We start from the raw sequence: 19,202 nt of genomic DNA on the forward strand, positions 1-19,202 counted from the left end.
GCCAGTTTCCACCCCACCAATGACATAGATGCCTGCCTTGTATAGGTTCATGCCTGCCTGGCTCACAGAAGCCAATGACTCGCAGCAGGTGCTGGCTCATGTCTATCACATCGAGAGTCGGATGGTTCTGGCAGAGGAACAGCCCACAAGGCCACTGGCCTACCTGGAATTTTTCCTGGTACATTAAATGACCAATCTGCCCTGCTTCTCTGCTGTGGCGTTTCAAAGTCTCTCTAAATATTTTACATTAATTCTTCAATAAATGTACTCAGATAATTTTAATGGTTTAAATGTTAGCACAGATGGCTTCATTTGAACACAATTTAGGGTTAACTCTGAAATGAAATGATAGAAATGCAATTCAGCTTTGCTTTCACAGTTGTGCTGAGGAAAGTAGGGCTGCCTACTAGCAGGTGGAATCTCCTACCATTACAACTGATCTCCAGACAATAGATATCAGTTCCCTTGGAGAAAATGACTGCTTTGGAGGATGAACTATATGGCATTATACTTTAATGATGATGAGGTCCATCCACTCCCCAAAGCCTGGCCTCACCAGTCTCCACTTTCCCCCCAAAAAAAAATTCTCCAGGAATTTTACAACCCTAGAGAAAAGGTGTGGTATTTTGTATACATGGAAGTATCCTGAGTCAGTACTCACTCCCTGCTATTTTTACTGCCTCCTGATGTGAACTGTGTCAGCCGGTCTTCAACATCAGACTCCAATAGTGCACAAGAAGTGTGTGTGTATGTTTGTGTCACTACAAATATGAGTCAAGCCTCCAACACAGAGATTCCCAACAAGGTTCGGCAGCCCCCCCCCCAAGGATCCACAGAAGCACCAGAGGGGGTCTGTGGCCTTCCCCCTCCTCCCTTAATGGACTTGGCCACAAGCTAAGAAATTGAACATTTCCATGGGTCCTCCCCCCCCCTCCATCACCACCACCAAAAAAGCGTGACTTTTCTTATGATTTCTGAACTTGGGAGGAGGTAGAGCTTAGACATCTAGTCCTGTTGCCTCCTCCCCCCCCCCCCGTCCTCCTTGAGCTGACTGTTAATGCTCAAAGGAGGAAATTCCTTTCTTGTCTTAAAAGTTAGTGAGTTCCCACAGGAGGGAAAGGAGAGCTGAGCTTGGGTGGGGAGGTTGGCTGAAGGGGAAAGAGAGAAAAAAAGTTGGCGGCCCCCTCAGAATGAGGCTGGCCTATAAATGCTATGCTGGCAGGGCCCTGCCTCCTCCTTTTCTCTCCTCTCCCCTCAGCATTGCATGCAGCCTGGCCTTACGGCTAATAAAGCAGTGGAGGGAGGGGTAGAGCTGGGACACTTTGGCCTAATTGAGACTTCCCCTCCTTTCCATCCCTCCCTTGACCTTCCCAACTCCAACTACTGGGTTTCATTCCCCATTCCTCCACATGCAGCTAGCTGGGTAATTTTGGGCCAGTCACAGTTCTCTCAGAGCTCTCTCAGCCCCACCTGCCTCACAGAATGTCTGTTCTGAGGAGAGGAGGGGAAGGCAATTGAAGGCTGCTTTGAGATTCCTTTGGGTAGTGAAAAGTGGGATATAAAAACTAACTCTTCTTCTTCTAATGAGTGTAGATCAGATATCAAATTGTTCCAGGAGCTCTTCAGAAGAAGTAACAGTACTATTGGTGGTAGGAAAACAATTGGTCAAAAGAAGCACTTTGGTATTTGCAGAGTTCATTGTTCTTCGCAGCACTTGCTAACAGATTATTTTTCTACCACCGATGTTGTTACTTCTTCTGAAGAGCCTCTGGAGCAATTTGAAATCTGATTTGCACCTCTCATCATGTAATCTAGTTAGGTATGCAACTCTTCCTTGTTTCCATCTTGAGAAAGTTACAGGCTGCAGACAAACTTTGGCCTCTTCCACCATACTCTCAACACCACTCTCCCCTCTTCATCTTTGTTGGGTTTTGTACTTAATATCCAGCTTGATGAAGAGGTACCATCACCTCCCGTGATCAGGACACGATACTCCATTTGATACAGCCCAAAATCCCATTTGCCTTTTTAGCCACTGAGTCACACTGCTGACTCATGTTCAATGTATGGTCTACTAAGATTCCTAGATCCTTTTCGCACATGCTACTGCCAAGACAAGTCTCCCCCATCTTATATTGGTGTGTTTGGTTTTTCCTACCTAAATGCAGAACTTTACATTTTCCCCTATTGAACTTTATTTGATTCAGTTTAGCCCACTTCTCAAGCCTATCAAGATTCCATTTAGCTGGTATAGCCTGTAACCTCCAGTAACCGTGAATAGCCTCTACGAATGCTTCTAACCCATTTTCAAGACATTTTTTTACTATCACTGCATTTTGTGGTCATGCATTCCAGCCATAAATGATGGATGTACCGTACAAAATGCAGAGTTACTTAAGCATGTACATTTCAAATCATGCATCCTTTAAGTTAGAAATTATAGATCATCAAGCATCAGTGCTGAAACTGAGCCAGTAGAGGGAGCACACACAGCAGAGTGCCTTTGTGGGGCCCATAAAATTATTAGTGACAACTTGTTTGTGATGTTTGAACAGAAATTTTGAGACTAGTTTATACAAGTCTCTGACCTTTATAGCCTAGAAATCTCATAATTTTTAATGGTTTGTTTTCTCTGTTTTTCAAATGTAATTAACATTCACAAGATTCTTTCCATTAGACAACAATTGATAATGAAGTGCTTTGTGCTTCCCTGTATGGTTTGATTCACTCTATTGAAAATCACTGGGTTTTTCTTTAAGTAAATGCAAGAAATACCAGTGCAAATTTCTCACTTTGGTCTCCTGACACCTGAAAATGTAGTGTGTGTATATTCCTATCAACTTCTTCCATTGTCTGCCCTTGCCTGTACCAATTTAAAGATATGGTTGCTGTACAACTAACTAACAGGCCTAGCTTTATATTCTGCAGGTCTGGGGTTTCAGGGGGGATGGGAGTTTGTTGGTTTGTTTTTAATGTGAAGCTAGACCCAGGATTGTGTTTGTAAAATATAAATGATTTTTATCAGTTTAAATTGTCTTCACAGAGGTCACGTTTATAAGCCATTGGCTAGCACACAGAGCCATTGGCTAGCACACTCTCCCTCCTTCCCCTCACAGACCTCTTCCTGAACATGGGCATTATTCTCCCACCCATTTCTATCACTGTAGCTGGTTTTCCTCCTTGCCAGCCTAGCACCAGTAAGAATGGAAGCGCCAAGCTTTTCCCACTGCTAGGAATGGCCAGTCAGTCCCTTTGTTGGTAAGTGTAACAGGCAATGTGAGGGGGAAAGTGTCAGACTAGGATGTTGAGGAGCCATTTCAAAGCTGTACTCTTTTGGGCCAGTGACACATTCTCAGCCTCACCTACCTCTTGGGGCTGTTGTTGTGAGGATAGAATGGAGGAGAGGAGAATGATATTGTAAGCTGCTCTAGCGAGAAAGGTGAGGGAGATATAACTGTCTAAATAAATCAGAAGACCTCTCCAGCCATTCCAGTTGGCAGTGGGCTGTGATTGTCTAGAGGGCCTCAACAAGTACCCAGTCATGCCAATAATAACATTGGCTCTAATGATGCATATTACAATTCCAGAACAAATCTGCCGCTGCCATGGGCTAACTTTCAGCTGGTGGAATTGTGTAGATCTCATAACCACTGTAAGCCAGTTTGTGACCTCATATCAAAAACATATTGTGCTGCTAAGCTAGCATTAGACTGGCAACTGCTGCCTGATGTGACATCCCAGCAAAGCTGTTGTATGATGCTAAACAGAATGGAAAATAGGACTGATACGAGTGGAACAAGTGGCGACACCTCATTCCACAAAGAAAGAGTATGAATGAATGAATGAATGAACAAACAAATGAAATGCTAGAGTCATTGCTGTCCCTGCAAATAATGATAATGTTAGCCATTCAGTCAAGTCCAACTCTTGGTGATCCTATGGTTCAACTGTCACCACGATTTTTGATCTTGCACTATTTCTTTTAATTGTATAATGTTCTGCCTGGTGTCCATTTTGATTGTATCTTACCACCACATTCTTTGTTGGCCTGGTCTCCTTTTACCACTGACCAATCCTAACATAATCAGTTTCTCCATTGAGTTGGATCACATGACGTGGTCAAAGTAAACGAGCCAGAGTTTCGTGATTTTGCCTACCAGTGATAAATCAGGCTTTATCCAGTGTAGTATTTCCTTGATTGTGACTTTTGCTGCCCAGGGAATTCTCAGAAGCCTTCTCCAACAGCAGAGTTAAAATGATTCGATTCTCCTCTTGTCTGAATTTTTCTTTCTTTCTCTCTCTCAGCAGCACAGCCCCAGGAGAGCCAATCAGGTAGGGAGTGAGCTGTCAACTTGAATTTTATTATGTTTAGAGATGCTTTACTAGAAGAAAAAGAGCTGTTGTTGTGAAAAGAACACATAGCAGGAAGTCCTTGGTTCAGCCTTCTTCTATGGTCTCATTGACTGATCTTAGGTGTCTGTCAGCCTCTGCACCTGTCATCATAGAATCTGTCCCTTTTAATAAAACAGTAAGAAGGGTTGGGGTGGGCTCAGTCCGAGATGGGGGGGACCAACAATTGGCCCCTTGGCCTCGGACTGACAAGCAGAGGGGCCAATCGGAAGGCGCAAAGCGCCTTCCCATTGGGTCCTCACCAGGACAGACCAGAGTTCCAGGGCTATCAGGAGACATTGCTGCCAGTCTGTTCCTGACCACCAATGGGAGAGGAGGTCAGCAGGGCTGCCGAGGGGGATGAGAACAGAGGCTTGGACAGGCTGCGCCAGCCCTTTTTGCCCCAAGGCTGACCTAAATGTCATGTCCAACTGTAAATTGCCTTAGAACCCTGACAGAGCTGGCTGGAGGCTGCAGAGTGCTCCCCCTCCCTCCCCCTCCCTCCAGGCCTGCTGGGAAGGAGTCTCTGACAGGCCCTGACTGAGGGGAGGGAGGTGTTTCCAAGAGCAATGCAGGGGAGTCTGAGGGCCTTCCTTTTGAGGGGGAGGGAATTTTCCCCTCCTGCCAAACAGTTGGCTGACAGGGAGGCCACAGAAAAGCCCCTTCTCACTTAAAATACTGCTTTGCCTGGGGGGATAGACACAGCCAAGCCATGTGTCTTTCTTCTATGCAACTCTCTGCAGATTTGAGGCCTACTCTGCAGACGAAACTGGACGCTGTTGCAGAGTTTCTTTTGTCTCCTGTTTCATCTGCACAACAACCCTGTGTAATAGGCCTCAAGTCTTTAAATTCAACAACAACCTGTGTGGGAGGCCTTAAATGTTTCTTCTCTACCACAACCCTGTCCAAAGTAGCCCTTTCTGCCTGGGGAACTGATCTTTATAATCTGCAGGTAAGGTGTAATTCCAGGAGCTCTCCAGGCCCCACCTGGAGGTTGGCTACCCCTGGGTTGCCAGGTGCCCCCAGATGTCCCTCTAAAAGTTGGACAATCTGGTCAACTTGCCTAAGAAGAGTGTCCAGTCTGATTTTCCCTTCACATATCTGAAGACATGGCTCTGGAAAGCTCATCTGTAACCACTATGCCACAATTCCCAAAGCTCAGTCCTGTCCCACACTCAATGAACATTCCAAACCACAGGTTCTTGATACCCATCTCTCCACACCCATGCCCTCATTTGCCACCTCCCACACAACACACTCATTCAACCCCATGCCCTTACAGACTGGACAACTCCTCCCCTTCTTCTTCCCACTGGCAAGCTCTAGCACCTGTTGTATTCTTGGATACAACAGGCTTTGCCCCTAGTCTTTACACAGCCCGTGGTACCGCGGGAGCCACAGACTGAATAAAGCTGTAAGGGTTTAGGGGGAGGAGTTAGAGCAGGCTCTGTCCGCGATGAGGAAGGGTGCCGATTGGCCCCTTCCTCCGGACAGATGATTGGCCCGGCTGATTCCTGCCCTGCCGACAAGGGAGCAACTGTGAGCCGCACAGAGCGCGGCTCGCAGTTGCTCCCTGCCCGGCGGCCTGACGCGGCTATTGATTTGTTTCATTAATTTAGAACAGGGCTAACACACACAATCATCACACCAAAGGATCCTTTGCACTGTATGAGACTGCCCAGGTCAACTGGAATAGATGATAGTCTTTCTGGAGTTAGTTGCCAAGCTCCAAAGCACAGGCTAAGCCTGTTATTTTATTTAATGTAAAACAGTTTTCTGCCGCCTTGCCACCCAAGGCAGCTAAACAATCAAAAAATCAAAAACATTAAGGCACATTTTTAAAATGCATGACATGAAACCCCCCTAAACAACAGCTAAACAGACCATATGCACAGTTAAAACAAATACACTGGAAAGAGAGTCGGTGAAGGAATGCCGGACAAAACAGTCCTCGCCCGGACAATGACAGAGGGAGGGAATTTTCTGCGGAAGGAATTCTATCATTTGGGTGCTATGATCAAGAATGCCCTTTCTTGAGTTGCCTGAGATGGCAGAAGCCCCTGAAGACATCCACAGTGGTTGAGTCAATTCATGTGAGAGAAAACAGTCCTTCAGGTCTGCCTGATCCATGCCAGCACCTTGAATTGAGCCTGGAAGCAAATTGGGAACCAATGTAGATGGAACAAGACTGGAGTGGCATGGTCTCTATGACCCACCCCAGTCAACGTTCAGGCTGCAACATTCTGTACCAATTGCAGCTTCTGAACACTCTTCAAGACCAGCCCCACACAGAGCATACTGCAGCAGTTTGCATATTACCAAAGTATGTACCACAGTGACAAGATCTTTTCATTTTCTGAGAAAGAACGAAATAGCTATAAATGTTCAAGGGCACAAAACCACCCTCAGCAGCTGTACAATCTGCCCATAAATTCAAGCAGGGCATTTACTGTCCCTTTATATCCTTTTGTCCTTATACCCTAATTTTATCCCCAATAAGGACTCAAAGGGGCCTCTCCTATCATTCTCCTGCTCTTGACTTTATCCTCACAAAAAATCGCATGAGGTAATTTGGGCTAAAATACGGCGAAGGTCATCTGCAATACAGGAAGTCCATGAATCAAATGAGAGCACCCACACAACAGTATGCTCATTTGGAGCATGAGTCTTGGATTTCCCAATGCTTTCTTCTTTATAACTCAGATCAAAGAAAATTGTCCTTTGATGGATTCAAAGGGGAAACTGTGGGGTGGCGGCAGGTGGAGCATTCACTGTAGGGTGGGTGTGGAGCTGAGCACCACCTTCAAATGGGCTTTGCTGCTTTGGCTGCTACCGAGCCAGGAAACAGGGAATCTCCCTCACTCTGGGGAAGTTTTTTGCAGCCCTCATCTTATCAATTTGCCATTGCTTTCTGCTTCTGCCAATGATGGATCACATTTTAAGCCCAATAATAACTTTTTCAGAATTTGCATCATGCACTCTGCTCACAATGAACCTGCAGGAGTTGGGGGGTTTGACTTGCAACAGATGGAAAACCCGTGAGCACAGGCAAGCATCTGTGTCGGACCGAAAAGGATTCTCTCTGAGTATGATAGAAGATTGAATCGTGCCAACTCGTTTACTGTGAATTGGGTTTCTGAGCACAGCACAGATAAAGGAACTAAGAAAAGAAAGTCAGGAAAGAGCTTATGCTTGGATGTTTGAGGCCATCTGCCACCACAAAGATACAATACTGGATTCTTGAAATGTAAAAATAGATCTTAGAAAGAGACACGTTTTAATGAACTGAGGACAAAGAAACATGGTTTAAATAAGCTGAAAACAGAAGCAAGGTTCAAGGATCTGTTTGTTAAATGAACACCCCAAGCCAAATTGTGTTTTTAGTGCTGGAGAATGTTGGCTGTCTGGTTTCTGCTGAACGTCCCAGATCTCTCTCCCTGGGATTCATGAGGGAGAAACAGGGGGTGAATGAGAGCCTTTGTTTGGCTTGGCTTGTGGAATCTAATTATCATGTATCAATTGATTGCAAAGACCAGAATAGTGACTCTCTGGAAAGGCCTGTGCTGAAGACACCGAGCTCATCTACATGGGAAGGGGGTGGGGAGAGCGGGTGTTTCTTCCCACTATGGATAAAACTGTGCAACAGGCAAAGAAGGGAGACCTTTTCTGTTGAGTGATTGGGGGAAAACCCAGGGTCGGTCTGCTCTTGTGCCTTTAATAGCAGTTTGACATGCAGAAATCAGTAGGAGAAGCCCTTTATAGCAATGAGATAAACACTGAGTGCAATCCTTAGCAGGTTTACTCAGTGTCCTACTCAGGTCTATTCATTGGAGCTTACACCCATGAAAGCATCCTTAGGATTTCACTGTTTTGCCTCTACTAATTGCTGCTAATCAAACCATGTTGTGTTGCTATGTTGAATGAAGGGCAATTTTAAAGTGGCCTTGAAACTCAGCCTACCTGCACCATTCCCAGCCTGACCTCACGATCCACAGATACAGTACTTTTGCTTATATATTCCTACTGTTATGATGGTCAGTTCTTAGTCTGACAAAGAGTGCTTGCACTCGAAAGCTCACGCCTTGAATAAATCTTTGTTGGTCTTAAAGGTCCTACTGGACTCTGATTTTAGTTTCTGTATCAGTAAAATAGGATTATTAATTGTGAAATTTAAGTTTTTGCCAAGGGCTGATTAAAGAACCATAATATATTTTTAAGATTACCTCCAGAAACTGTTCTTTTCAGAGTAGGGTTGCCAAAAAGCCTAGAGGAAAATGTCCTGTCCCTTTAACAAAGGATTAATGGATAGAAATGACATGCTGAAACATTACATGTCATTAAATTAATAATGGTGTAAAAGGCATCAGTAATAGCACCTGTAAATAACATCTCATTATGCAGCTCTTAAAGGGACAGGACATTTTCTCTCAAGCAGTTTACTACCCCATAGAGAAGTTCTATATAGTCAGTAAAAACAAGACCAGGAGCTGATTGTGGTTCAGATCATCAGCTTCTTGTTGCAAAATTTAGGCTTAAATTGAAGAAAGTAGGGAAAAGCACTAGGCCACTCAGGTATGAACTAAATCATATCTCTGACGAATATACACTCGAGGTGACAAATAGATTTAAGGAATTAGATCTGATAGACAGAGTGCCTGAAGAACTATGGACAGAGGTTCGCAACATTGTACAAGAGGTAGCAACTAAAACCATCCCAAAGAAAAAGAAATGCAAGAAATCAAAATGGCTGTCTGAGGAAGCTTTACAAGTAGCTAAGGAGAGAAGGGAAGTGAAAGGCAAGGGAGAAAGAAAAAGATACACCCAATTGAATGCAGAATTCCAGAGAAAAGCTAGAAGAGATAAGAATGCCTTCTTAAATGAACAGTGCAAACAAATAGAAGAAAACAATAGAATGGGGAGGACCAGAGATCTTTTCAAGAAAATTGGAGATATGAAGAGAACGTTTCATGCAAAGATGGGTATGATAAAGGAGCAAAATGGTAGGGACCTCACAGAAGCAGAAGAGATTAAGAAAAGATGGCAAAATTATACAGAACAACTATACAAGAATGAACTTAACATCCCTGATAACCACGATGGGGTAGTTACTGACCTGGAGCCAGACATCCTGGAATGTGAAGTCAAATGGGCCTTAGGAAGTCTGAGCAACAATAAAGCTAGTGGTGGTGACAGCATTCCAGTTGAACTATTCAAAATCTTAAAAGATGATGCAGTAAAAGTGCTACACTCAATAATGCCAGCAAATTTGGAAAACTCAACAATGGCCACAGGATTGGAAAAGGTCAGTTTACATTCCAATCCCAAAGAAGGGTAACGCCAAAGAATGTTCAAACTACCGCACCATTGCACTAATTTCTCATGCTAGCAAAGTTATGCTCAAAATCCTACAAGCTAGGCTCCAGCAATATGTGGACCGAGAACTTCCAGAAGTACAGGCAGGATTTCAAAGAGGCAGAGGAACTAGAGGTCAAATTGCCAACATACGCTGGATCATGGAGAAAGCTAGGGAGTTCCAGAAGAACATCTACTTCTGCTTCATTGACTATGCTAAAGCCTTTGATTGTGTGGAGCACAACAAATTGTGGCAAGTTCTTAAAGAGATGGGAATACCCGAGCATCTTATTTGCCTCTTGAGAAACCTATATGCAGGTCAAGAAGCAACAGTGAGAACCGAGCATGGAATCACTGATTGGTTCAAAATTGAGAAAGGAGTTCGGCAAGGCTGTATACTGTCGCCTTGCCTATTTAACTTGTATGCGGAGCACATCATGAGAAAGGCAGGGTTAGAGGAGTCACAAATTGGGATCAAGATTGCAGGTAGAAATATCAACAACCTCAGATATGCAGATGATACCACTTTAATGGCAGAAAGTGAAAAGGAACTAAAGAGCCTGTTGATGCGGGTGAAGGAGGAGAGTGCAAAAGTTGGCTTGAAACTCAACATCAAGAAAATGAAGATCATGGCATCCGGCCCTCTCAATTCCTGGCAAATAGATGGGGACGAAATGGACATAGTGACAGATTTTATTTTCCTGGGCTCCAAGATCACTGCAGATGAGGACTGCAGCCAAGAAATTAAAAGACGCTTGCTCCTGGGAAGGAAAGCTATGGCAAATCTAGACAGCATCCTAAAAAGCAGAGACATCACCCTGCCAACAAAAGTGCGTTTAGTCAAGGCTATGGTATTCCCAGTTGCAATGTATGGCTGCGAAAGTTGGACCATAAGGAAGGCCGAGCATCAAAGAATTGAGGCTTTTGAACTCTGGTGCTGGAGAGGACTCTTGTGAGTCCCTTGGACTGCAAGGCGAACAAACCGGTCAGTCCTAGAGGAGATCAGCCCTGGCTGCTCCTTAGAAGGCCAGATCTTGAAGATGAAACTCAAATACTTTGGCCACCTCATGAAAAGGAAGGACTCCTTGGAGAAGAGCCTAATGCTGGGAGCGATTGAGGGCAAAAGAAGAAGGGGACGACAGAGAATGAGGTGGCTGGATGGAGTCACTGAAGCAGTAGGAGCAAACTTAAAAGGACTCCGGGGAATGGTAGAGGACAGGAAGGCCCGGAGGATCATTGTCCATGGGGTCGTGATGGGTCGGACACGACTTCGCACCTAACAACAACATCAAAAGGTAGGTGGGCAGCTCCAGGGAAGGGGCCTCCTTTATGATGGCATCCCATTTATGCCATTTCTTTTCCAAATATATTTGCATAAAACTAATTTTATTGCCTTTTAGATACCTTGGAAAACTATCTTTTTCTCCTGAACCTTTGATGTTTGGTGTGTTTGTAGAGTTGCTGCATATTACCCAAGTCTTTTTCTTGTGCATTACCAGTTCTTTCAACATGAAACTTGCTTTCTTAATGGTCAAAACCCTTTTGTTCCTCAAATACCCACATTGGGATTTACTTCTGTGTAAACATGCCTAGGATTGGTCTGCCCATGCCTGTGATCTAATTTCCTTTTGCCATCTTGTTACTACACACAATACAGCTACTCTTCCTTTGTAGCTTTCCAACTTATTCTGTGGTCTTTGGCAAACTGAAACATGTAGATGCAGCACTGAGAATGAAAAGTCATCAAAGGCCAACTTTGTGGACTGGAAAACAGCAGGACTAGCAGCGCGGTCACATTACCTTGACTTGCTACTATGCTACTTGCTTGGTTTTCAATTAGGTCATCCTAAGTATTGTTAAGGCTGCAGCTATGCAGATATAGCCTACCTATTCCACCCTTTCTCTGAAAGTGGTTGCAACTCCCAGGCTAGAGCCATTCCTTCTCCTGCCTCTGGACAGCAGTGCAGTTTCCCCTGCAGAGTTTCCCTTCTCTCCCCCCCCCCCCAAAGGAGTGGAGCCACGAGCCTCCTGTCAGTCAGCCTTCTGCCCGGCTGATCACTGTGAAAAGAGCTACCCTGATGACAGAAGCACATGAATATTGACTGCCAACAAATGCGGGCAGAGCGGCACCTGGAGGCCCGAAACACAGCATCACAGCCTCCACCTATGTGATGGTCTTCTTTGGGGAAATGAATGTCCTTTATAGATCCTCACTTTCTCCCAGGCAGACTGCATAAATATGAATCTACCCAGGTGGCACTGCCATGCCAAGCAATTTCTCTCTCTCTCTCTCTCTCTCTCTCTCTCTCTCTCTCCCTCTCTCTGAGGCCCCTTTCAGACAGGCTTTGTAATCCCTTTTGGAAGTGGGTTACTAACAGGCTTTTTGTGTCATTTCAGACACAACTGTTTTAACCACCAGCTGCTAATGGATTTTATTTACCTTTTCATACAAAGTCACTTGCGTCTGGCTAGCAAAGCATGGGTGAACCATCCTTGAGGTAAAATGCTTTCTTCTATTCTCACCCCTTTGTTGCATTTCTGAATCACTGTAGTGCGCTGTTTAAAATATCTGCAGCACTTCCAATAGAGCCACTTTCCTCCTGCCCTTTTTCGCAACACAATCTTTCTCCAGCTTTGTTTTTAACATTCTAAATTGAGCACGGTAGTGCTAGTCCAATAGAGCAGCATTTTAGTGCTATAGTGGCACTGTTGAGATGGTTTGGTAACACTGAGATACATTGAGAAGACACACATATACATATTGATTTTTTTTTAAGTTCAAGGAAGATCACACAGCGAAAAAGAACAATTCAAGGACAGTTCATTAATGGAATGAAATTTGCTGTATGAAAGCTTCGTGCCTGTATCACTTTACATGGTTTAGAATGGTAATGAAATCATGGTGTCTGTTTACAAGCCGTGTGCATCAACATTTTTTGCTGTAATCCTTTACTGGAAAGTTGGAAAGGACATAGTTATCATTTTCATAAAATATTAGGAGTTTTGTTAACATATTGAGAAGGTATTTTATCGAATATTTAAAAAATACTCCCAAGAGAAAAAAACAATCATGCCCTTGTCAAACAATGAATTTTGATGCCTCCTGCCCCAGGAGGCTGCAGGAGCAGGAAGGGAGGGGAAAGAAGTGTGCTCCAGCCCCCCAGCCGGTCTGCAGCTGTCCTGCCCTTAAACTGTTAAAAGGTTGTTGTTTCTAAGGGCAGTAGACCTGGCCTCTGGGTTCCATTTCAGGTGCTGAAAATAATTATTTTTATGGCATTATTTTATATGGTAATTTATTTTTATAGATATTGTTCTATTTTTATATTAATTTATAGTTTATTTGTTTTTATAGTATTTTCTATGGGTGGTAGACCTGAGATCCAGAGATCAAAGGCCACCCATGAATTTTTAGCTCCCCCAGCTGGTCCACTACACTTCTGCTGTTTAAATTTTATTTATTATCTTTATTTTATTTTCCCCGCATCAGCTGAAGTGTTCCTGCCTCCAGAGCTGCTCCTACTGCCTTCTTGGATATTCCCAGTTCCAATATTGTCAGGAATGGAAATATCAGAACAAGGAATATGCTCGGGGGGTGCTTTCTAATAGTGGATATTGCCAGTTCAGTCCTGGAAACATCGGGCAGTTATCGGGCTAGAAGTATCTGACTACATACCTTTGCTGTTTATAGCTTTCCAAGTTCTTTGATGGTGCTAAGTTGAATGTGTGAAGTGTCTCCAGTTAAAGGTACTGTGTTTGAGATGATATTGGGTGAAATTTGTATAATATCATTAATAGTAGAACAGCAATTAGAAGAATGGCAACACATCAAAAAGGGAATAGACCTAGACGGTTACTGCATGGGAGGCGTTGTGCCAAGCTGCCGCCTGCTTTTTGGTCCAGTGCTAGTTGCCCCGATTCTTCCCAATACCACATGGGAAGCCCTTGCCCTGCTTTCCACCCTGTTTGCCCCCAGGAGTTGTGTGCACATTGGAGAGCCAAGGGACAGGAAGTCAAAACTTCCCACCATTTGTTTTATGAATCAACCATTGTCACGTGGCAAAAGCCACCAATCAGTTGTCAGCTGGATTTTGTTGCATTTGAGCACCCACCCGTCCACACACCTCTCTTCCAAGGCTGAAATCAAGTTCAAGGTTTTGGGTTTAACCTTTAAGGCTATATGCAGCTTGGGTCCTGCCTATCTGAGGGACTGCCTGTCTGTCTATGCTTCCCATAGAGCTCTCTGCTCTGTAGGTATGAACCTACTGGTTGTCCTGGGCCCAGGACATCTGCCTGGCCTTGGCCCCAACCTGGTGGAATGAACTCCCATAAGAGCTAAGGGCCCTGATGGAGCTGTCAAGGTTCTGCAGGGCCTGCAAGACAGAGCTCTTCTGCCAGACGTTTGGTTGAGGCGGGATATAAATCTTAAAATCTGTCCCTCAGTAAGGGGTGTTGGGGTGGGCTCTGTCTGGGATGGGGGCAACAATTGTCCCCTTCGCCCCGGACTGACAAGCAGAGGGACCAATCGGAAGGCGCAAAGCACCTTCCAATTGGCCCCTCACCAGGACAGACCAGAGTTCCATCCAGTCAGCCCAGGCAGGGGCAATCTGGAGACATCGCTGCCAGTCTGCCCCTGACCACCACAGGGAGAGAAGGTCAGTAGAGCTGCCAAGGGGGATGAGAACACAAGCTGTACCAGCCCTTTTCGCCCCAAAGCTGTCCTAACTGCCTCAGAACCCTGGCAGAGCTGGCAGGAGGCTGGTGAGTATGCTCCCTCCCCCTCCCTCCTTTCAGGCCTGTTGTGACAGGCCCTGATTGAGGGGAGGGAGGCATTTCCAAGAGCAACGCAGGGGAGCCTTTCAAATACTTAAAGAGGGCAATCATGTTCTCTCTCAACCTCCTTTTCTCCAGGCTGAACATTATCTTCATAGGGCTTGGTCCCTTGGCACCAGATCATCCTCAGCGCTCTCCTCTGTACCCTTTCAATTTTATCTACGTCCTTCTTGAAGTGAGGCCTCCAGAACTACATACAGTACTCCAGGTGTGGTCTGATCAGTGCCGTATACAATGGGACTATGACATCTTGTGATTTTGATGTGATGCCCCTGTTGATACAGCCCAAAATGGCATTTGCCTTTTTTACCGCTGCATCACACTGTCTGCTCATGTTTAGTTTACAATCCACACGTACCCCGAGGTCTCGTTCACACACAGTGTTACCTAGAAGGGTATCCCCCATCCAGTAGGTATGCTTTTCATTTTTCTGACCCAGGTGCAGAACTTTACACTTATCTTTATTAAATTGCATCTTGTTCTCATGTGCCCATTTTTCCATTGTGTTCAGAATCTGCAGGTGAGCTGTAATTCCAGGAGCTCTCCAGGCCCCACCTGGGTTGGAAATATTCCTGGAGGTTTGGAGGTTTGACTTCAAAATAGTACAATGCCTCAGAATCCAGCCTTCAAAGGATCCATTTTTGCACGCAGTTGGGAGGGAGTGGTGCAGCTGTGCCCCTCCTGGGCCATGGGCTATGGCCAGCCCTTACCAGCAACAATTTGTATTCTGGGGCGCAGACAGGCAGACTAGCATCAATCCTGTGAGTCTGGAAAGTGCAGGAAGATCTAAATAAATATTTACAGCCTGTAAATAGTGAACATGTAAATGGCTGGAGACACATGGGAATTGAAGTGACTTTTCCCAACCTTGGCCTGGCAAATTAAAAAAACAGTTTAAAAAAACTTTACTAAGGTCAAGACTGCTATGCACAGAGAGTCTTCCTGTTAGGGTTGCCAGCTTCCATGTGATGCTCTCTACCCCACCTCCCTCATGGGAAGTCTGCTATGGGGAGGGAAAGAGAAGACGATTGGAAAATGCTTTGAGACACCTGAGGCCTGCTGGGTCACTGCGGCCCATTCCCAGTTTTCTCAGACCTCTCACAGCCCACATACCTCACAGGTTGACTATTGTGGGGAGACAAATGGAAAAGGTTTTTGTAAACTGCTTTGAGACTCCTTTGGGTAGTAAACAACAGGATACAAAAATCCGTTCTTCTTCTAAGGAGGAACCTTGAAAGAAGCATGTGGGCACATAACATTTTATCAACAGTGAAAAAATGGAGAAGAAGGAACAGGGTGGACACCTGTGTACTGTGACTACCCTATGTGTATTAGGGCAGAGGGGCATTTTGGTGTCTGTGGGCTAATTCACACAAGAAGGGAAATGACGCAAAACTGGGAGGAATTGGTTGCCATGTAATTTTCCCCTAAGAAGAGTGTCCAGTCTGATTTTCCCTTCACATATCTGAAGACATGGCTCTGGAAAGCTCATCTGTAACCACTATGCCACAATTCCCAAAGCTCAGTCCTGTCCCACACTCAACGAACATTCCAAACCACAGGTTCTTGACACCCATCTCCCCACACCCATGCCCTCATTTGCCACCATGCCACCACAACCTCCCACACAACACACACATTCAACCCCATGCCCTTACAGACTGGACAACTCCTCCCCTTCCTCTTCCCACTGGCAAGCTCTAGCACCTGTTGTATTCTTGGACACAACAGGCTTTGCCACTAGTATATTGATAATCAAATTGTCATACTTTACAAATTTCTTCTAAGAGTTACTGCAGTCATGTATGAGAAGTGCATGAAGTATTTTTAAAAAGGACTATTTCTTCTTGGCACCCATATCTTCACACCCATTTGCCACCATGCCACCACAACCTCCCACACAACACACACATTCAACCCCATGCGCTTACAGACTGGACAACTCCTCTTTCTCTTCCCACTGCCAAGCTCTAGCGCCCGTTGTATTCTTTGATACAATGGGCTTTCCCCCTAGTATATTCAAAACTGAATTCATAGATTTCAGAGTATTACAGTTTCCAAATAAAACTGGAACTTTGAAATGGTTTTTACTTTTTTCATAAATGTAATGCTTTGGAGAGTGGATTCTGCAGCATTATACGCTGCTGAGGTCCCTCCCCTCCCCAACCCCTGCCTTCTCCAGGCTGTACCCCCATATTTTCCAGGTATTTCCCACCCAGAGCTGGCAACCCTAGTGAGTGATATCATAATCTAATTGATGTTTGGCTGGAAACAACTGTTTGTGATTTGTTTCTTGACTATCGTATTCTTTTCAGCATTCCATTTAGTATGGTTTCTGCTGCATGCTTCTTGGGGGGCACCCATACTGCTAAATTACCTTATTGTAGCCTGGAATGGCCACTAGTGTTTGAATACTGAACAGGAAGAGCAGAGTTGAACTAGATGGAGGCAACTCTCCAGCTAGATGGAGGCAACAATACATGCACCTTTTGTGCCATTTGAAACTATGTTTTGGGCTAGTGGATTGGATAGAAGGGGAGAAGCAACCGGGAATCTGCAGCTAGTGGAAGGGATCTGCAAAAATCTTCCTCCCCTCTTCCATAGAGAGAAAAGTCATTCAGTCTCAGGAGCTGCTGCTGCATGGATAGAAGGACAGACTAGGATACAAACCTAGGTCTTGTGCAGAGACCTCTTTTCAGTTTATGAGACAAGGCACATTGATGAAACGACTCTACATATGGTAGAAGGCACTGAAATGTGTGATGAGATGGCATGGGAATGGATGCTGCAGCATGTGGAGGTCATCGCCAACCTTTCTGATGCTCTTGCAGCCTTGGCACAAGCAGAGCAAGTTTTGGCACGACTTCTGGGATTTCCAGAACCTTTTGCTCTGTTCCATTTGTGTTGTGAGAGGATCTCCATGTCGTGGCAGAATCAAGGTTTTCCTGCTTTCTGGTGTACATTCAGCCCAGAGTGATTCTTTCTCTTTCACCATCTCATTTTATTATGTATACCCGGGGGTGGGGAGGCTTATTTATGCCAGCATCAAAAAATACCTTTCTGTGTTGGTAGGGTGACAACTCAGCTATTGGCTACTCTACCTGTCCTTTCCTGGTTAATACAAAGTTTCTGTCACTGAACTTGTATATGTTCATTTTGTGTATATGATGAAACAAGCGACCGCTGATAAGAGAATTAACCTGCAGAATATCACAAATGTCTTCTTTTTTCTAGGCATTGCTATCATTTTTCCTTCTGTTACTAGAAATGCCACCCAGCCTAAGTGAAGCTACGTCATTGAAGTGAAGCTACATCATTGAGGAGAGAAAATAGTCCATGTTACCCAGCAAGGCCATTGGGAACTGGTTTTGAAGGGATTTAACATGAGGCTAATTTGCCTGAATTCTCCCCTTTCCATGAAATATGCAGCATTGCTTCCCTTAGTTTAGATTATATTCAGAGTGCCATATCACTACTGGGGAGACCCAGATTCAGATCTCCACATAAAGCCTGTGGGATGATTTTAAAACAGTTGCCCTTTCTTAGCCTAACCAAATTACAGAATATTATGGGGAATCCCATGTCTTCAGCTCCATAGAAGGACAGTGAGACAAACATGTATAAGGGGCTTGTTTAACAAATTGTGCTAATTTGCCATGCAGAGAGACTAATGGCTTGGCTATTTATCAGCTTTTTTAGTGGCAGTGTCCAGTTTGCATCCCCACACCGCCAGGGAAGCTAACTGGATGACCTTGGATCAGTCACTCCTTCCGCCTCACCTTTCTCACAGGTGGTGGATGTGAGGATAAAACAGAGGAACAGTATTGTAAGCCACTGATGGACTCTAGAGGGAGAAAAGAAGGGCATACAATTTCTAAATCATAACTCCTCCCTCCTTTCCTCGAGCTTTCCCTTCAAGGACTGCAACTGAGGCTGTGCACTTGAGAATGCCTTCTCAGGCTTTTCGTTCCCGGCGCCCACCATAGCCGGGGAATCTCTAGCGAGAGCAGCGGAGATTGAGTCGCGTAGCAGGTCCCCTGTGCAGATTCCCGTCCAGGCGCCTGGCCTGGGCCGGCCCGGAGGCCCCCGAGTGCCGCAAACGCGGCCGATCCCTTCGCGCGGCCCACTATTAACCGCCTATTACGGAGGTGAGGCGGGCTCTTTCGGGCTCCCATTTCAAGCGCGCCTCTCCCTCCACCCCGCCCCATCCCCGCCGCAGACAGTTTTGATGAGTGGGTTTTTGTCCGGATGGTTTGTAATGGTGCCTGTTTTGGGGTGTCCCGGGGGGTCCGGGAAGCTTTAATTCGTTCACAAAAGCTCATTTGCAGGTCAATGCCGTGGCACACTCGCCTCTCCCCTCTGCCTAAAACTCTCTTTGTTCCCCATCGCCTGCTCCTCATGCCAGATGGCCGCGGAAAATGCTAATTTCTCTCTCTCTTTTCGCATTTAATTGCGGCTCTTTGCAGATGGGGGCTGAGGAGTGTGTGCTTCATTCAAATGAGATTTGCTTTTGGGTTTCCAGGCACGTTTCTTAAAGTCCTATCCGAGTCAGGCAAGGATTAGTTTGACAGGGAAGTGATTAGATTGAAATCTGCACATGGGACCTGCTTCTCTTCTCTAGCGCTCCTGCT

General features: G+C 45.2%; 1 protein-coding gene across 1 annotated transcript in view; it reads left to right on the forward strand.

Annotated features, from left to right (window-relative positions):
* KCNQ1 (potassium voltage-gated channel subfamily Q member 1) overlaps nt 1-19,202 on the forward strand; it is a 481,025-nt gene that overhangs the window by 454,528 nt on the left and 7,295 nt on the right. The window contains exon 18 of the mRNA XM_077321532.1: nt 4,309-4,332. Within this exon, the coding sequence (XP_077177647.1) occupies nt 4,309-4,332 (24 nt within the window). The remainder of the gene's footprint in view (nt 1-4,308; nt 4,333-19,202) is intronic.

This window comes from Paroedura picta, chromosome 2, assembly GCF_049243985.1.
Source record: "Paroedura picta isolate Pp20150507F chromosome 2, Ppicta_v3.0, whole genome shotgun sequence".
NCBI lineage: Eukaryota > Metazoa > Chordata > Lepidosauria > Squamata > Gekkonidae > Paroedura > Paroedura picta.